This window comes from Lissotriton helveticus, chromosome 5_1 (genome assembly GCF_964261635.1).
Source record: "Lissotriton helveticus chromosome 5_1, aLisHel1.1, whole genome shotgun sequence".
Classification (NCBI taxonomy): Eukaryota; Metazoa; Chordata; class Amphibia; order Caudata; family Salamandridae; genus Lissotriton; species Lissotriton helveticus.
In genome coordinates, this window is record NC_136065.1 from 1,728,133,877 (window position 1) to 1,728,151,388 (window position 17,512).

Sequence of the window (17,512 nt, forward strand, 5' to 3'; positions counted from 1 at the left end):
GTGGGATGAGGGAGAAAGATCCTGACGGAGGTGGCAGGACTGCGGCGCTCTTCCATCCAGTCACCAGCCAACATCAACATTGAGTGGGGGCGGACCGCCAAGGCAAAGGGTGGGAAGACTGCAGAAAAATCAATGGTGGGACCCCATCCACCAAGATCTAAATCAGTCCCAGAATCTGTGATTTTTGACACCACTGTGTGCCAACCCTTGGGTACGGCTAACCCTTAATGAATGCTCTACTGGCTGTATTGTAGTTGGTTTGATGAGTTCTTTCGATTGCGCCGTGCTTTAACTGTGCTGCAACATGAAATGTTTTTTCGCGTAAACAAATAATTTATTACACTATATATTATAACAAAAATACAAATAAAACACACTAAAGAATAAGGTATGCAGTCATTAACATGAGTATAAACTAGAGTATAAATAACTAATAACAATTTAAAAAGCAATAGATAAATATACACAAAGATGTTCTTGTATCAGCAGAAATTGAATTATAATAGCAATACTCATTAGGCATTGCTCAAAACTGGCATAGCATTAAAAGCATCAAAAGAATTCCACAAAAATTGACAGTCTGATGGCCACTTAACAAGTTTATAAAAAGGAAAATTAGCTCCTCTTCTAGTAAATACAATCCAATATTTTCCAAGCTCAGGAAGTATGAACTTAAAGTAATTTGGCATCTTTCCTGTTGGAGATAATTTAATAGTGAACAAATTTAGACAATCAAACAACTTCATATGTGCTGTGGACAGTGAACACACAATAAAGATAATTTACAAATAATTATAATTAATAATTAAAGTATTTAGTATTTGTACCCCATACTTTTATCCAAAAATAAGGAATAAAAGGACATTCATATATCAAATATGTTAAAGAGCTAGTTTCAGTGGCTGCAGAGTTTGGATCCCAGACAGGCAGTCATTCTGGATTACACCAAAGACATTCGTCTCTGTGATCAGATTTTCATTGGATAATGTGGTGCCAAGAAAGGCAAACGCCCGAAAATTCAAGAGTGAATAGAAGATATGTTTCAGAAATAAACAGTGAACATCAGCCCACAACCTTCCTAACCACTAGTTTTAAAGAGTCATGAAAAGATAATGTTGTGACAGTTGACTGGTACGTATGAGCTTAACCAATATATCTGATAGAAACTTCTAGCAGTAGATTCCTTACCTTAGAATTTCCCAGGCATCAGACTGGATTCATAAGATTTTGCATGAGCAGTACCCCTGCACACCAGTGGGTGGCATCGTTCAGCTCCGCATGCCTCGCCAGCATCATCCGTGTTGGAAGTGACTTCCTTGGCACCTATATATCCTAACGCCTTGTGGGAGCAGACCCTCAAGCTCATGACGGCTCGGCGTGCGACACCACTAGACAAAAAAAAGAAGTCGAAGAGGTCTCCGACTTTTCCTTATCCGTCAGAGATGAGGGAGCATCGACATTCAAGGCCTGGCTCCACGGTAGAGCCTGCACCTGAGCCGACTCCATGACACCTCTGGTCCGCCTTTAGGCCCAGCGGGGACGGAAGAGGCCCCATCTGGCTCTGTGCCGGCGGCTCCGGCTCCAGTCAGGAACCAAGAATCTGTTCCTGGATCCAGACCAGCACCAGTCATACCTTTTCCACCTTCCCTGATGCTAGTCCCAAAGCTGATGCTCCCGGCGCCGCTGGTGCTTACGACAGCCCATCCCCATTCTGATCCCCGACTCCGATACGGAGCCGGAGGGGCATCAGGCGACTCAGCATTTGGCCCCGACTAGAGCCTTGCCTCCTAGTTCGGAACTTGAGCCCTATTTCCTTTGGTTAGAACTCATGGAGGAATGGGAGGGGTCGCTGGACCCAGAGGAATACCAGCCACATTAAACAAACCCTAGCATGGACTGATGTGAGGAACTGGGTGAAGCCAGCAGACTGGATACTTCTCCAGATACTGGTAAGCTTCCTCCCCCTACAATAGCTACCAAGGAGGGAGCTCCATATGCAATGGTGGTGCAGGAGGTGGCTTAGGTCCTCGACCTTCAGTTGCCCATAGTGGCATGACAGAGGTGCTGCATCCGGGAGTCCTCCTCTCAGAATCGCTACTCCTCTTTAAGGACGCCCTCACTGATTTCCTTTTGGGGACTTGGTCTAAACTTAGCACAGGGTCCCTATGAATAGGACAATCATTAGCTGACCCACCCCAGGGGACCTAAACTTCCCATCCTACGCCATACCCAGACAGCCTCAGCATTCTAAGCACCTTTCTCTACCACTACCCCTGATAGGGAATCCAAGAGACTGGACCCTTTTGGGAAGAAGATGTTTTCTTCTGCCAGCCTGACATTGCAGTCCATAAACATCATATGCCTTTTGGGCCATTATTTATATGCTCTGTGAAACACGGTTGTGCAGGTGCTGCCAACAGTCCCAGAGGCGACTGTTGAGGTACACTCTCAGGCTGTTGCTGATGGGAGAGATGCAGCAAAGTTTACTATTCGTTGTAGACTTGACACGACTGACATGTTTCGCCACGCCTGATTGAGGATGACTGGCTTTTCTGGTGATGTTGAATCCTCTCTTATGGACATGCCTTTTGATGGCACCCATCTCTTCAGAAACAAGGTGGATTCAGTGCTGGAGCATTTCAAGTACAGTCGGGCTACGGCCAGATCCTTGTGACTTTATATGGTGCCACGTCACACTCAATCCACCTTTTACTTCTTTTGTGGCTACTGAAGGGGCTTCGAGCTATTTCACTTCCCTACCCGCCACATCTGTGTGGCCGAGGGTGCGGTACCCACAGACCTCATGGGTCAGGCAGCAAACGGTCTGGCCAGTCTACCACCTCCCTGGCAGCTGCAGCTCCAAACCTTCCTAATCTGCCAATTACCAGCATGGGCAACTAGATTTGCCATCACCTGCCCCACTCTCCCTAACATTTGACAGGTGGGTTTTGCAAATCGTTCTAAGGGCCTAATCCTTCCCCTTAATGACAAATCTTCCCTCCATTCCACCATCTCACGACCAGCTGACAGAGGAACATCTATCCCTTCTCCGCAAGTAAGTCAGATCTCTTTTGGCCATGGGGGGCCCATGGAGAGGATGCCAGTGCCAATAGGGGGCTGTGGTTGCTTTCCAGCTACTTTGAGGTCTCCAAAAAAGACATAGGCCTTCATCCTACTCTAGACTTGCTGGATCTCCACTACTTCTTCAAGAAGGAGAAATTCATAAGGCTCACGTTAGCTCAGGCCCGGTCTGCCCTGAACCCAGGAGACTGGATAGTTGCATTGGACTTGCAGGACGCCTATTTTCACATTCCCGTCATGCCTGCCCACTGGGCTTACCTACAGTTCATGGTGGGCCACGAGTAATTTCAGATCACCGTGCTTCGTTTTGGCCTTACCAGCGACCCTTCGGTGTTCACCAAGGTAATAGCGGTAGTTGCAGCTCATATGCAGAGATCAGGGAAGCCAGTCTTCCCCTATCTCAAAGATTGGCTGTTAAAGGTGGGCTCGCCCAGGTAGTCTTCCCAACTCCACACTACGGCGAACCTCCTGCACTCAATGGGGTTCACTATCAACATGCTGAAGTCACACCTGACTTTCTTATAGATCTGGCCTTTCATTGGAGCTGTTCTGGATGCAGTGCAGTTTCAGGCTTAGCCTCCCGAGTCCATGATATTCTGGCTATTATACTGATGTTTTAGCCTTTATCCTGGATTTTGGTGAGGCAGACCCTGAGGCTGTTGGGACTCATGGGCTCCTGTATTCCCCTCGCAAATCATGCCTGATGGCATATGCCAGCTCTGCAGTGGGAAATTAAGTTTCAATGGGCAGAGCATCAGGGGAACCTTTCCGACATGGTTCAGATCTCGGAGGGAACTGCAAAGGATCTGAGTGGTGGCTCATGAACTGTGATTGGGTCAGAGGCAGATCCCTCTCCCTTCCCCAACCAGATCTCACAGTAGTGTCACTCCTGGGGTGGGTTGGTGATCTGGGAGAGGTGGAGATCAGGGGACTCTGGTCTGTGGCAGTATCCAGACTCCACATCAACCTGCTGGAGCTCCGTGCAATGCGACTGACATTAAAAGCCTTTCTACCCTCTGTTAGACCTGTCAGCCTTAGGGTGGTCTCCCCTACATTTTTGCCCTTTTTGCCTCCCATTTTTATCCTATATTTTGTTGGACTTAGGACTCTGGGCACCCCACCACTGCTAAACAGTGCTGAGGTGCAGGTGCTCTTCCCTAAAACCTTGTGAGGCTGGCATATCTGCCACAAGCCACTGCTACCGCAGTAAGGTTTAATCCTCCATAGGCTAACATTGGGAACCTCCCCTTATGGAATAACTTCTGACAGGGACCTAATAAGTCTATCATGTTTGGTCTTGTTGGACTCGGGGCGGGGAACCCTTTCCAATGATATATAGGGTTTGGGCATTACTATGCTAGGGATCCCACTTTTATAAAGGGGACCTTTTCCTGCCTACACTTAGATTAGGCTGCAGACTCCCCCCTCCCCTCTGCATACTGATAGCCTGCCTGGGTTGGGAGGTGGGAGTGGTGATTCACACCTTCTTCCCTGGGATGAGCTGTGATGGGCTGCCCACTGTAGCCTTAACGGCCTGTCTCTCGTCACTGTGACAGCTAGGTCAGGGAAGGCAGGGAACATACCAGAACTCCCTGGACTCTTCCAGAAGCCCCTGCCCCCAGACCCTTCCAGAGACTTCCACCACTTTCTAGCCCCTAGACTAAAAAGATATATAAGGGAGGGTCCTGGCCTCACATTCTTGTTACACTGCTGGACCTGGAAGAATCCCTGCTGGAGTGAGGACTGCTGCGCAAGAGGATTGCCACTGGGAAGGAGGCTGACTGCTCCAAGGAACTGCTGCCCCACAACCTGCTGAGCTGCCCTACTGTCTGCTGATCCTGCCCTGCATGGGAGACTGCAACATCACCACCAGAGTGTCTCCACAACATCCCAAAGGAACTACTTTTCTTTGAACAGCATTTTAAAGAGTCTTCACCCTTTTAAAGATTGCCTTTTTGGGACTGCACCCTTTTTAAGCTAAAGGAAACTACCTGTCCTTGGACCACAGCGTTTTAAAGACTGCCCTTTGGAACAGCAACAACACTCTCAAGATTTGCCCTGCAACGCTGTGCCTTCCCTCAGCACTGCTTGCCCCGTGATCCTCCAGAGGGCTCTGTGATTGCCTCTGCTTCTGGCGCAAGCCGACTGAAACTGGTCCTGAGGTCACCGCCACTGGGACCGGAGCGCGCTGTGTAGCGCTGAGAAGCGAAGCGCTGTGTGGCAGGAGGCTCCGTCGTTGCCCAGGACTTGGAGGCACTGTTAAGCGTTGTGCTAAAGAAGCGCTGTGTGGCAGGAGGCTCCGTCGTTGCCCAGGACTTGGAGGCACTGTTAAGCGCTGTGCTAAAGAAGCGCTGTGTGGCAGGAGGCTCCGTCGTTGCCCAGGACTTGGAGGCACTGTTAAGCGCTGTGCTAAACGAGCGCTGTGTGGCTGTGACCCCCCACCCGTGCATCGCCTGCTGAGCCCAAGGCCCCAGGGGGAGAGGAGCCACGAACCCGCGCCCGCAATCACCACCCCAGGTAACGCCTCAGTGCAACCAGGCTGCTGCGAGGGGGCAGGGTGCGGGTTGGCCGGGTAGCTGGAGTGTGAGCTTTGTGCTTGGCTGGGAACCGTCCTTCACTGACCGGCCTACGGGGGCATAATTACTTGGTAATTGGCACTTGGGCATTATTTAGCATTACCAGCAGCGCCTGGGCAGCCGCACTTCCTACGCTGGGAGCATCATTTCTATGAGAGGCACACTTATTAAGCTACAAGGGAACTTTGGCCTAAGAACCTTCCCCCAGTGAATTTTGACCATAAGAACCTACCTCAAGTGAACTTTTGCCATCCAAGGACACTGTGAGAAAGACATTACCAGCAGGAGCCCTTGGCACACATGAGCTTTTGGTGATTTGATCAGGCCTGGGAACTGGATTCATTCTTATTGATTATTGATCTTGCTTGGAAACTGGAATCCTTTTTATTATTGATCAGGCATGGGAACTGGATTCATTTTTTTTGATTATTGATCTTGCTTGGAAACTGGAATCCTTTTTATTATTGATCTTGCCTGGAGCTGGATTTACCTGCTTTTGGTTCTCGCATAATTTTTGGATAAAGAAATTCTTATTCTTATACAAAACTGGTGTGGTGTTCCTTTTGTGAGTGTTTTTACTGTGTCATCGCCGTTGTGTGTTGCACAAATACTTTACACATTGCCTCTGAAGTTACGCCTTTGCTGCTCTGCGCCAAGCTACCAGGTCGGAAGAGGTGGTCCCAACTTGGATTAGGGTGCATACCCCTGCCAACTAGAGACCCGGTTCTAACACCCTCCATCAAGGGAAGGGTAGTGCATGTGTTCACGGACAACACCAATGCCATGTGGAGCTGCAACAAACAGGGCGAGGTGGAGTTGTCGACCCGTTGTCAAGAGGCCCTGCATCTCTGGACATGGCTGGAACAGCAGGGTTTATCCCTGGTGGTTCAACACCTGGCAGGCTCTCTGAAATCCAGAGACGACAAACTCAGCCATCAATGCCAAGCGGATCATGAATGGCATCTCCAACTGGAGTTGATGCAAGGTCTATTTTAACTATGGGGAGAGCTTTGGTTATGTTATGTTATGTTATGTTACTGGGGGTTTTGTAAAGCGCTCAGCTGCTCCGAAGAGCGTCCCGGCGCTGTAGATCATTACACAAATATCAGCAACTAACAAGACAGCCAAAGCGGCACTAAAAATCCACAAGAACAGCTTACAGGGCAAAAAGATGAGTTTTAAGTCCCTTTTTAAAGGTAGACAAATTGGAGCACGTTCGCAACGTCAGGGGCAGAGTGTTCCAAAGACGGGGGCCAGGTAACTAAAAGAGCGACCTCCACAACGAACACGTCTCACTGCCGGCACGATTGCATTGGCCTGGGCAGCCGACCTCAAGGGTCTAGATGGAAGATAGAAGTTGACCCTTCGCTGCAGATAGCCAGCGCCGAAATTGTGTAGCGCCTTAAAAGCTGTGGTTAAGGTCTTAAAGGAGATGCGCTTACGAATCGGCAGCCAATGCAGAGTAACAAGGAGGTTGCTCGCCCTGGCTCTTCTGGTAAGAATAAAGGCAGCACTACTAGAAAGTGAGAAGTGTCCCCCGGGCTCCTTAATGGTCCTTGTATGAAGGTTTCACCAATATAAACAATATCAGAATTGTAGTTTGCAAATACTTATATTTTTATTATTGTTCCATCTTGTTTTATTCACAAGGAAATCTTTTGTTCACATGAATCTTTCATTTTTGCAAAATGCACTCAAATAAATCCCAATGCATTTCGGCATAACGTGAATGCCTTCTTCCAGGGGATAAATATCTGTCAATGAAGAAGAAAAACGGGGGGTGTGAGAGATACTCGATGTCAAGACCCTTACCGTAAAGTGATTAAAAAATGAAAAGTCCGTGAAGGAGTGCTAGTAACGATAGTGCAAAGTTAGATTTAAAACCGCAGGTGCCTAGTGGTCAGTGAATAGGTTCGTGACTATATAAAAGTGCAATGGTGGAATAATAGCCGTTACGAAACGTGAACGCAGTTAAATTTGCGCGTGAAAAATAAAGTCTAAACTAACTAGGACACAGAAAGGGCAGTGTGCCATTATTACGTGGTGTAAAAAGGATTTAGTGACGAACTTACCGTGGCGTGCACAGACAGGATTCACGAAGGTAACACAGTCATCTGCCGGGTCAGAACGTTAGCTAAATCCCGGAAGTGGTTTAAAGGTTGTGGTTGCTAGGTTACGGGTAACTAAAGGTGGAGCCGACATTAATGCGGTGAGGTGGAGGCTTGTCAAAAAAGGAAAAAGGACTCAGTGAAGGATATAAAAAAACTGTGCAGGATGCGTGGTGAAGAAATAGACCTATTGAAAAAGGAAACCATCGGGAAATCGGGTAACATTATCTAGTGAAGCTCGGAAGTATCAGGCGTGAAAACACTACTTCGTATGGTGTTCAGAAAATGGTGAAAAAATATCACATGTAAAAAGAAAAGAAAAGAAAAAAATGTTACTGCACAAAATCAGAAAAATTAAATACAAGGAACAGGGCTAGCCATCAATCGAATTCAGGAAGTACCTATGTCCCAAAACGGGTTTTACAAATAACAAGAATATTCCACTCGATCATTGAGTCCGTATGGTTTCATGCTGGACAGTGTGAAAATCCAATAATTTTCACGTCTCAAAAGCTCATTGTGATTGTCTTTACCTTGTTACTTTGTTACGGTTTCCAATGCGCAGTAGCGCAATTGGCTGATGCCATGACATGCTTCAAGAAAGTGTTGTGCTACTGCTGACTTGGCTTGTTTAGTTCTTATGTTGGACTTGTGCTCCGTGAGTCTTATTTTGAGTTTTCTCTCAGTTTGTCCGACATAAATTTTGCCGCATGGGCACTTCAACATATAAATTACGTTGGATGTGTCACACGTAGCCGTGGCTCTGATTTTTATTTGATGTCCTTTCATGGGATGATTGACAGTTGTGCCTTTTATGGCACTGTTGCAGTGATTACAATTCCAACATGGCAGAGTTCCTTTGAATATTTGGGACGTAGCTTTAGGATGTTTGATAAGTTCCCCCAAATTTTTGGCTCGGGTGTAAGCAAAGGTAGGTTGTGTTTCAAAGATTCTGTTGAAATCAGGTTCAACTCTAAGAATATCCCAATGTTTTTTGATGATTTGTTTGAACTTGTGGCTGGCAGTGGAGTATTTGGAAACCATAGTGATAACATCGGTTTTAGTCGTTGTTGTGATGCTCAGTAGTTCGTCTCTAGATTTGGTAGCACATCGTTGTTTGGCTTGCTCAAGGATCTGGTTCGGGTACCCGCGGGCTTTGAAACGTGATGTTATGGTGTTTGCCTCTTCGTTAAACTTGTTTAAATCAGAAGTTATTCTTTTGGCTCGAATGAGTTGACTGTATGGTAAATGATTTTTAAGAGGATGAGGGTGAAAGCTCGAATAATGTACAGTGTTATTCCTGTCAGTTTTTTTACGAAACAAGCTTGTTTGAAACCCTGAGTTAGTGTTGGTGATCTTGACGTCAAGATATGTTATGGAGTGTACTTGTATTTCATGGGTGAATTGTAACCGTGGATCAATGGAATTGAGCTGGGTAAGTTCCTTGAGGAGAATGTCTTCTGGACCTTGCCATATTAGAAAAATATCGTCGATGAATCTGACGAACATTTTCAGATGGTCTTTCCATATGGTTTTACAAAGGATATTATCCTGTTCAAATCTGTGCATGAAAATATTAGCATAGGCAGGGGCTGCCGAATTGCCCATTGAAGTTCCAGTCAATTGCTGAAACCATTCATCTTTCCATTTAAAATAACTGTGGAGTAGGGTGAATTCTAGTAACTCCATCAGGAAGAGTTTCAGATCCTTGTTCAAATCAGTCCTCAATAAACTGTGTTCTATTGCTTCTATTCCCATTGAGTGGGGAATGGACGTGTACAAAGATGTAACGTCAACTGTACATAGGATTAAGTTGCTGAAATCTTCTATTTCCATGGCGCTGAGTTTATTGAGAAAATCTGTTGTGTCTCTCAGAAAAGTGGGAGTGGAAAAGGTACCTCAGAAAGACCAAAGATTGCCCTGGCTGCCGAATTTTGGACTACCTGCAGGCGGGTCAACAGATATTCAGGAAGACCCAAATAAAGGATGTTGGCATAGTCTAGTCGTGAGCCTATCAAGGCCTGCACCGTTATCTTCTTGTGCTCCAAAGATAGGTACGGCAAAAACTTTCTCAACATCCTTAGGATGGCGAAGCACTTCCCCGTCAGGCCAGCTACCTGGGCCTTGAAGGAGAGGGTGTTATCAACCAGCATGCCCAGATTCTTAGCTGTAACAGAATCGTTGGCAGGGGGGAACATGGCCGAAGGCCACCAGTGCTTCCATCTCGGGTCGGCAGGACAACCAAAAAACAATATCTTGGATTTGTCTGAGTTGCATTTGAGGCCGCTTTTCCCGAACCAATCAAACACAAACTCCAGACACTTCCGGATGGCCGCTCCATCGAAGTCACAGCCCCTGTCACAAGTGAACAGGAGCTGTGTATCATCCGCATAGGAGACGATCTGAGCCCCTAGCTCCTCCACTCGCGCCGCTAAAGGTGTCATGAAGATGTTAAAAAGCGAAGGGCTGAGTATGGAGCATAGGGGCGGAGAAGGGGGGAGCCCAGATCGTTTGTCTGCGGTCGGCCAAGAAAGATTGAAACCATTCGAACACCGTTCCCCTCAGGCCAATCTCCCAGAGTCTTGTCAGGAGAAGGTCGTGGGGAACAGTGTCGAAGGCCGCCGACAGATCAAGCATGATGAGCAAGGCCTCTCCACCCCTGTCCAAAGTTTCCTTCACAGCCTCGGTCACCTTGAGTAGAGCGGTTTCTGTACTCAGGTTAGATCTAAACCCGGACTGTGACGGATGTAACAAGGAATTGACCTCTAGAAAGTTGGCTAGGGTGGTGTGTACATGCTTTACCGCTATTTTGGCCAAAGCGGGCAGCAACGAGATTGGCCTGTAGTTGGAATGCAATTTGGCATCTGCATTCGGCTTTTTAATAAGGGGGAGGACTAGGGCCTGCTTCCAAGATGAGGGGACTTTGCCCGAGCTCAGAGATGAGTTAATAATAGGGTTGATGATAGAGTTAAGAGCAGGAGCCAAGGTCGCAAGACACTTGGCGGGGCAAGGGTCAAGTGGAGATCCAGATTTCAAGTTGGACAAGAGGTCAAGCGAGGCATGCAGCTCTAAACCAGGAAAGCAGTCAAGGGTAGGACCCGAGGTATCCATGTCCAATGCAGATGAGTGTAACCAGGGATTAAGAGAGCCGTCGGCCACAGAGCCCGAATCCGAGATGTTATGAGCTCCTTGCAAGGCCGACTGGACGGTACGAATTTTATTGGTGAAAAATGCTGCCAGCTCCGTAATCCATGGTTCCGAGAAGACAGACGTGGGAGTACAGCAGGAGGGAGAGATAAACTCTTTAACAATCTTAAAGATCTCTTTGCAGGAGTTATCTGCTTCCACAATCCTTTTAGCTAAAAAGGATTTTTTCTCTGCTGTGATCTCCCAATGATATTCCCTCACTGGATTAGATCTGTTTGCCATTGGAGTTTTCAAGGCGGCTCATGCTCAAAGACGTCCTATATGCTTTCTGCCCATACCACTCCGGCCCGGAGTTCTCAAGACGATCAAGAGAGACCAGGCCCAAGTCATACTTGTGGCTCCAGATTTGGCAAGGAGAGTCTGGTATCCCGAGCTACTGAACATGGCCATTGATCCTCTGATAAGGCTGCCTCTTTGGGAGGATATTCTGTCACAGCATCAGGGGTGTGTTCTCCACTCGAATCTGTCCAGTCTCCATCTTCTTGTGTGGTGATTGAGCGATGCCAGTTGACAGCGTTCGACCTTCCTATCAAAGTATGGACGTCATCTTGGCAGCCCGGCTTCCCTCCACTATGACATTGGAAAAAATATGTGGCATGGTATGCAGAAAAATACATTGATCCCCTTTCTGCCCCCTCTCGGACGTTTTACTCTTCATTCTTTCCAATGGCCAGCAGGGCCTTTTTGAGGCTGCCTGAACAACCCTCACTGTTCAAATCCCGTATTGTAAATAGGTTTCTAAAAGGTCTTGTTCATCTCTTCCCTCTTTCCCCATGTATCATGCCTCAGTGGGACCTTATTCTGGTGTTAACTTTTTTGATGTGTGCTCCTTTGGAGCCACTCCATAATTGTCCCCTCAGGCTTCTGAGCATTAAAACAGCCTCCCTTGTGGCTGTTACATCTGGCTGTAGAGTAGGTGAGCTGCAGACCTTGTCATCTATGCTGCCTTACTTAGTTTAACCTGACTAACTGGTGCTTCCCACAAGGGCCTCCTTTCTAAGTAAATAGGTTACCCTATTTCATGTAGGCCAATCCATTACATTGCATACCTTTTATGCACCTCCACATCCATCTAAAGACGAGTAGTAACTCTGCTGTCTTGACCTAAAAGAGCATTGTCGTTCTATTATGACCACCACACACAAGAGTTATGGGTGGACAATCAACTCGTCTTGTGTTTTGTTGTTGCGAAGAAAGGCCGGGCTGTGAAGAAGCGGATCATCTTCCTTCCCAATTTCTTTTTTTCCTTCTTTCTTTTCTTTCACACATTTCCTTCTTTCATTTTGTTTATCTTTGTTTCTTTCTTTCGTTCATTCTCTTTCTTTGCTGTGTTCCTCTTTCGTTGCTTCTTTTTATCTGTCCTTTTCCTTCTTTCTTTCTTTTCTTCCTTTTCTCTTCCCTTCCTTCTTTCTTGCCTTCCTTTCTTTCTTTCCTTTTTCTTTCTTGCCTTCCTCTTTCTTTGCTTCTTCTCTTTTTCTTCCTCTTTTTCATCTTTCCTTTCTTGCTTTGCTCTTTCTTTCCTTCTTTCCTCTGTTCCCTTTCTCTTTCATGCCTTACTCTTTCTTTCTTGCCTTCCCCTTTCTTGATTTTTGCCCCTTCTTTCTTTCCTCATTCCTTCTTTCTTTCTTTCCTCTTGCTTTCTTGCCTTCATTTTTATTTCATTCTTTCTTTCCGTTTGTCTTTCATTCTTTCTTTCTCACCCTATTTCCCGAAGGCAGGAGTTTGGCAGCCAATTAAAGACCAATTTTTTTTTTAGGTGTGTGTTATTTAAGAACTTTTCATTTTACTAAAATTATGTATATGACATTGTTACCTTTTAGGGGTTTTCAGCTAGACTTCGTCCATTAGTCTGTAGTTTGTCCATTCACATTTTTCTTCCACCTGCTTCAGTATGCATCACGGAACAATGGGCCAAATGTAGGTAACTTCAATTTACCGACTCATAAATACCGAATTTTACCGATTCGGTATTCATGAATCTGTAAATATGAAGGTGGGAGATGTAGGTATTTTTCAAAATAGAAATACCGAATCGGTAACATTCGGTATTTACCGATTCGATAAATACCGAATCGGTATTTCCTATTGATTCCTATGGGCTGTGAAGCCCAAAGGAATCAATGGTAAATACTGATTTGGTATTTACCGAATCGGTAAATACCGAATGTTGCAAGGGTGCAGGGGGTGTCACTTTGACACCCTCTAGCACCTGAAGAAAAGGCTTGTGTGACATGTGGCACACATACATGCCCTTAGGCCATGTCTGTGTGTCACATTGCACAGTGTGCATGCACAGATGTGCATGCACACCTGGATTCGGTATTTTACCACACAATAGGATTGTGTGGTAAAATACCGACTCTTAAGGGCCTGCGAGACTCTCAGGAGTGTCACCTACATTTGGATTTACCGAATCGGTAAAATTACCGATTCAGTATTTTACAGAATCGGTAAATTTACCGATTCTGTAAAATAATGGCCCCTATATGCCAATTCCTAAATACCGGTCGGTAACGGCCGAAATCGACCGTTACCGACCGGTATTTGGGCTCCTACATCTTGCCCAATGTGTCAGTCCTCTTTGGCCATTTGCTGACTTCCCTATGAGTTATGTATTGCAGCCCTTTCACGAGGTGCACACAAACACACAAAGTAGTTCCCGTCAGTGCCAGGGAATACTATGGAAATGTGTGCTTTTTTTAGACCAAATCAACATTTTTGCCTTTAGACAATGCTTTGGTTTAGATTGATGAGGGCCTGGCAGCTTCCTGAACAATAAAGAATTGCAAAACGCCTGACACAAAAACAAGAATTGCCAAAAGACTTTCTGCTAAAGCCAGACATATTAACTTGTTTCAATTGCTGTGATTCTTCCAAGAAGGAGCTGCTACCAGATCTATGCGCAAAGTAGGAAAAACCGAACTTGTGTATATCAGTGTGGTGTCTGAATGGAAAGGTTTTGATACTCTACTATTCAGAATCATTGTATTTGGCATTTTATGAATCTTAAAAAGGTATTGAATTTTGTAAATATACGGCCAGTACAGCAAGTTATTTACGAATAACTAGTAGTAGTTAGTGACTAGTAAAAAATTTACCATCTGTCTTACCATAGGCATTCGAGGACGTATACATCGAGCAGAGACAAGTTATAAAAACTATCCTGGAATATGCTGACAAAGTCTTCACCTACGTTTTTGTCATTGAAATGCTGCTAAAATGGACAGCTTATGGATTCAAGATTTACTTTACCAATGCATGGTGCTGGCTTGACTTCCTCATAGTGGATGTAAGTGCCTCCTTGTTCATATTTGTTTGGTTTACTCTGGAATACGCTAAGGGGAATAGTTAAAACAATGGTTTGTGAGCATTGGTACACCTGCTAGTGCTAGTGAGCTTTGTGTCCACTTGTAAAGCTTTGCAAACTTTTCTTGCTGAGCTCATCGCCTAAATCTTCTTCCCAAATGATGCATCTCCTCTAAGGGTTTTGGGGAGTTTCAGTACAGAGGTTTGTAATAAAAGTAGTTCATGAAACATATTTCACTTTTGGAAATGCTACAGAAAAAAAGGAAAATGAGAGTTGGATTGAGAAGCATCGAGAATGAGGCGAGGTGGGGGCTTGGCAGGAGTTACGCGTTGTGTGTATCAGTAATGCTAGCCGATATAATGCATGTTGCAATCATTTGCAATATTTCTCTGTAGCTTTCTCAGAATTAGGACTTTCATAAACTCACTTGCCAAAATTCCCTATTACAGTTCTTATTTTGTGAAAGAATAAGTGCTGGGGCCCAAAGTTGTTTTTCAGATGTCCATAACCAGGACTGCTGATTGTCAGGGTTGCTGAATACTAAGGCTGTCTATTCTTGATTCCACCTCGTCTTCTGTACATGCATCTTCTGGGTTTCATTTGCCTCCATGTCTTCTTCCTCAGGTTTCGCTGATCAGTTTAACAGCAAACTGGTTAGGCTACTCTGAACTTGGCCCCATCAAGTCATTGAGGACATTGAGGGCCCTCAGGCCATTAAGAGCTCTGTCAAGATTTGAAGGCATGAGGGTAAGTTTGCCATATTTTGCCTGATGTCACATAAAGTGATAGGCGAAATATTATAACTGACCATAGTAATTCAAGCAATGTCTAGTTGTTTTTGATGTTTTTTTGGCTAAAGAGATGAGGCATTCACAGATTCCAAAGGCTAGACCACTATTGGGCTGCATGCAAGGCATTTCTTGTGGGATTTTATCATTGGAGAAAAAAGAATGATAACCTAGATAATACAGGTAAATATTTTAAATGTTGACGTATGGTAATAAAAAGTTTGTCACGTTCCAAGGTTAGAGCCAGAATTAAATGCATGGATATAAATGGATATAAATATTGGGCAGTTGGGAATTGGAACACGGTACCAGACAGGGGTGTCTACCCTCGCCCCTCCTCTTCACTCTAGATAGACCTACGATGAAAAGGGCAAGCTGCAGCATACAAATTGGGCACAAACACATGAAGCATCCCTCTGCGTAGATGATACACAGGTGTGTACCAGTGAGGGCTGACAACAACTAATTCAGTTGTGCATAGGGATAGTGAACTACCAGACCTAGGAATGGTCTAGCAAGCTATGGCTCTGAAATGTCCAGGTGGCTCACTCGGAAAAGCTATTGTATCCCTGAAGATAACAGGACAGAAGTCTATTATGTTCAGGATGGATATGTCGTTATCGCTAATAGGCCAAGTTGCGTTGGTCATGATGGAGGTGCTTCTTTGCTCTAGAGAGCAATGACCGATTCTTCATACAATATTTATGGAGCTGACTCGCTTGTTAACTTTGTTGATGATGATCAACTCCCGTTTGATAATTTAACTAATAACCCTTAAGCTCACATATAAAGAGAGTGGACTAGTGCTGCCAGATTTAATATTATTGCTTAGCGTATCAACTTCAACATCTACCCCAGAGGTCAGACCAGACTTTTAGGAGGGAACGGCCCCTGTTGACAGTGTGCTGTTGCTGGTAGACTTTTGATACTCAGTATATATCGCCTCGAGTGGGCAGTCTGGGAGCTCCATTCCTAATAGCATTAGCGTGCCATGTTTAGCACTGCTGGTGAAATTGGTGCTTAAGCACATTCCATTTGCTGCAGATGCTTGAATAAGGAGAGTTTCTTTTTTGTAGTCCCTAAAGAAACAGATAATTATAGTGTAATGGATTTGGAGAGGATTCTCCACATTACATCTACATGCTTAGAAAATGTTGTTGCCTTTTAGAGAGGCTCAGCCATGCTTTGGATTTGTTCCAGCCATTTCTTTTTGCATGCCCGTTTGGAGTGATGAGCTAAAACTCCTCAAATGAACGCACTTGCAAAGATATATGCATTATTGATTGAAAGTAGGCCCAGATCGTCTGTACACGAAGCCATCTGCAGGGCCTGAGAGTTCTGGTCCGCATCGTGCAGACAAAATAGGAGGTGTCTCTAGGAGAGCAAAGACAGGAAAGGGAAGAGTGGACAATGTTCTTCAACAATTTAGTAACAAGCAATTCTAGATTGACTAACCCCAATATAATATCATAGAACGCCCCTCTCCCTAAGCTACTCAGTATAATTTACAAGAAAAATGGAAGGGGTGGGGGCTGTTCTCGGTGCTCTACACATTATGCAGAATGTGTCCCCATGGTATGGTGCTGCCCAGTAGCACACAATTACTTTTTTGTTGTTGGTTTTTTTAGTCCTCATCACGCAAAGTTTCGAATAGTAGAGTGTTGTAGCAACTTGACCACCTAAAAAGAGCCTTTCTGGCTAACTGTACCTTCCGTGGCCCTTCCCCGGCACTAGGATCACTCCTTAATCTTCGTGGGGGTATCCTACTGGCTTATTAGTCATCTATTAAGCAGCTTGCCCACTCCTTTCACAGGCTATATTCTGTACCCGATACTCAAAACTATTGATGCGCTTAATCATTGGACCTCAAGGTTTGCCGAATCATGGTTTCTTATACTCCTCCTGCCCAGTACTGTTCCCAGTTATTCCAAAACTCCAGCCTTTTACTATATGGCCCCGCTTTATCCAATTTATTTATTCTAATAACTGAATTCAACCATTCTTCCACTGTGGGGGGGACGGGATTAACCCACTTCATATAGATCTCACGTCTGGCTGCTAACACCATCATAAATAACAGATTCCTGAGACTTTTGTTAAGGCTAGATCCCCCAGTATCATCTAGTTTCACCCCAAATAGTATCAATGGGCACTTACCTGTATTTCTTGTTTGAGGACCTTGGAGAGGATCTTACCTACATTGTCCCAATAAGACCGAAGGTGCAGGCACTGCCAAAACATATGCATTTCGTCCACTCTTTCTTCGCTGCATTTGGGGCAACTCCTTACTCTCCCTTTGTTAATTTTTAATAACCTCTTGGGTTTCCAGTATGCTCTATGCAGAGTAACCAAGAAGTTCTTTTTCAAGGGTGCAGCTACAGATACTTGCCATAGTGCTGATACATCCTGCGACGGCAGCGCCTTCCCCCATATCTCGTTTGGTAA

At 45.3% G+C, this 17,512-nt stretch overlaps 1 protein-coding gene across 1 annotated transcript in view; it reads left to right on the forward strand.

Annotated features, from left to right (window-relative positions):
* The window catches only part of SCN4A (sodium voltage-gated channel alpha subunit 4), a 1,457,305-nt gene that overhangs the window by 1,019,213 nt on the left and 420,580 nt on the right, over positions 1-17,512 (forward strand). Inside the window, exons 21-22 of the mRNA XM_078644999.1 lie at positions 14,088-14,261; positions 14,904-15,026. Of these exons, the coding sequence (XP_078501125.1) occupies positions 14,088-14,261; positions 14,904-15,026 (297 nt within the window). The remainder of the gene's footprint in view (positions 1-14,087; positions 14,262-14,903; positions 15,027-17,512) is intronic.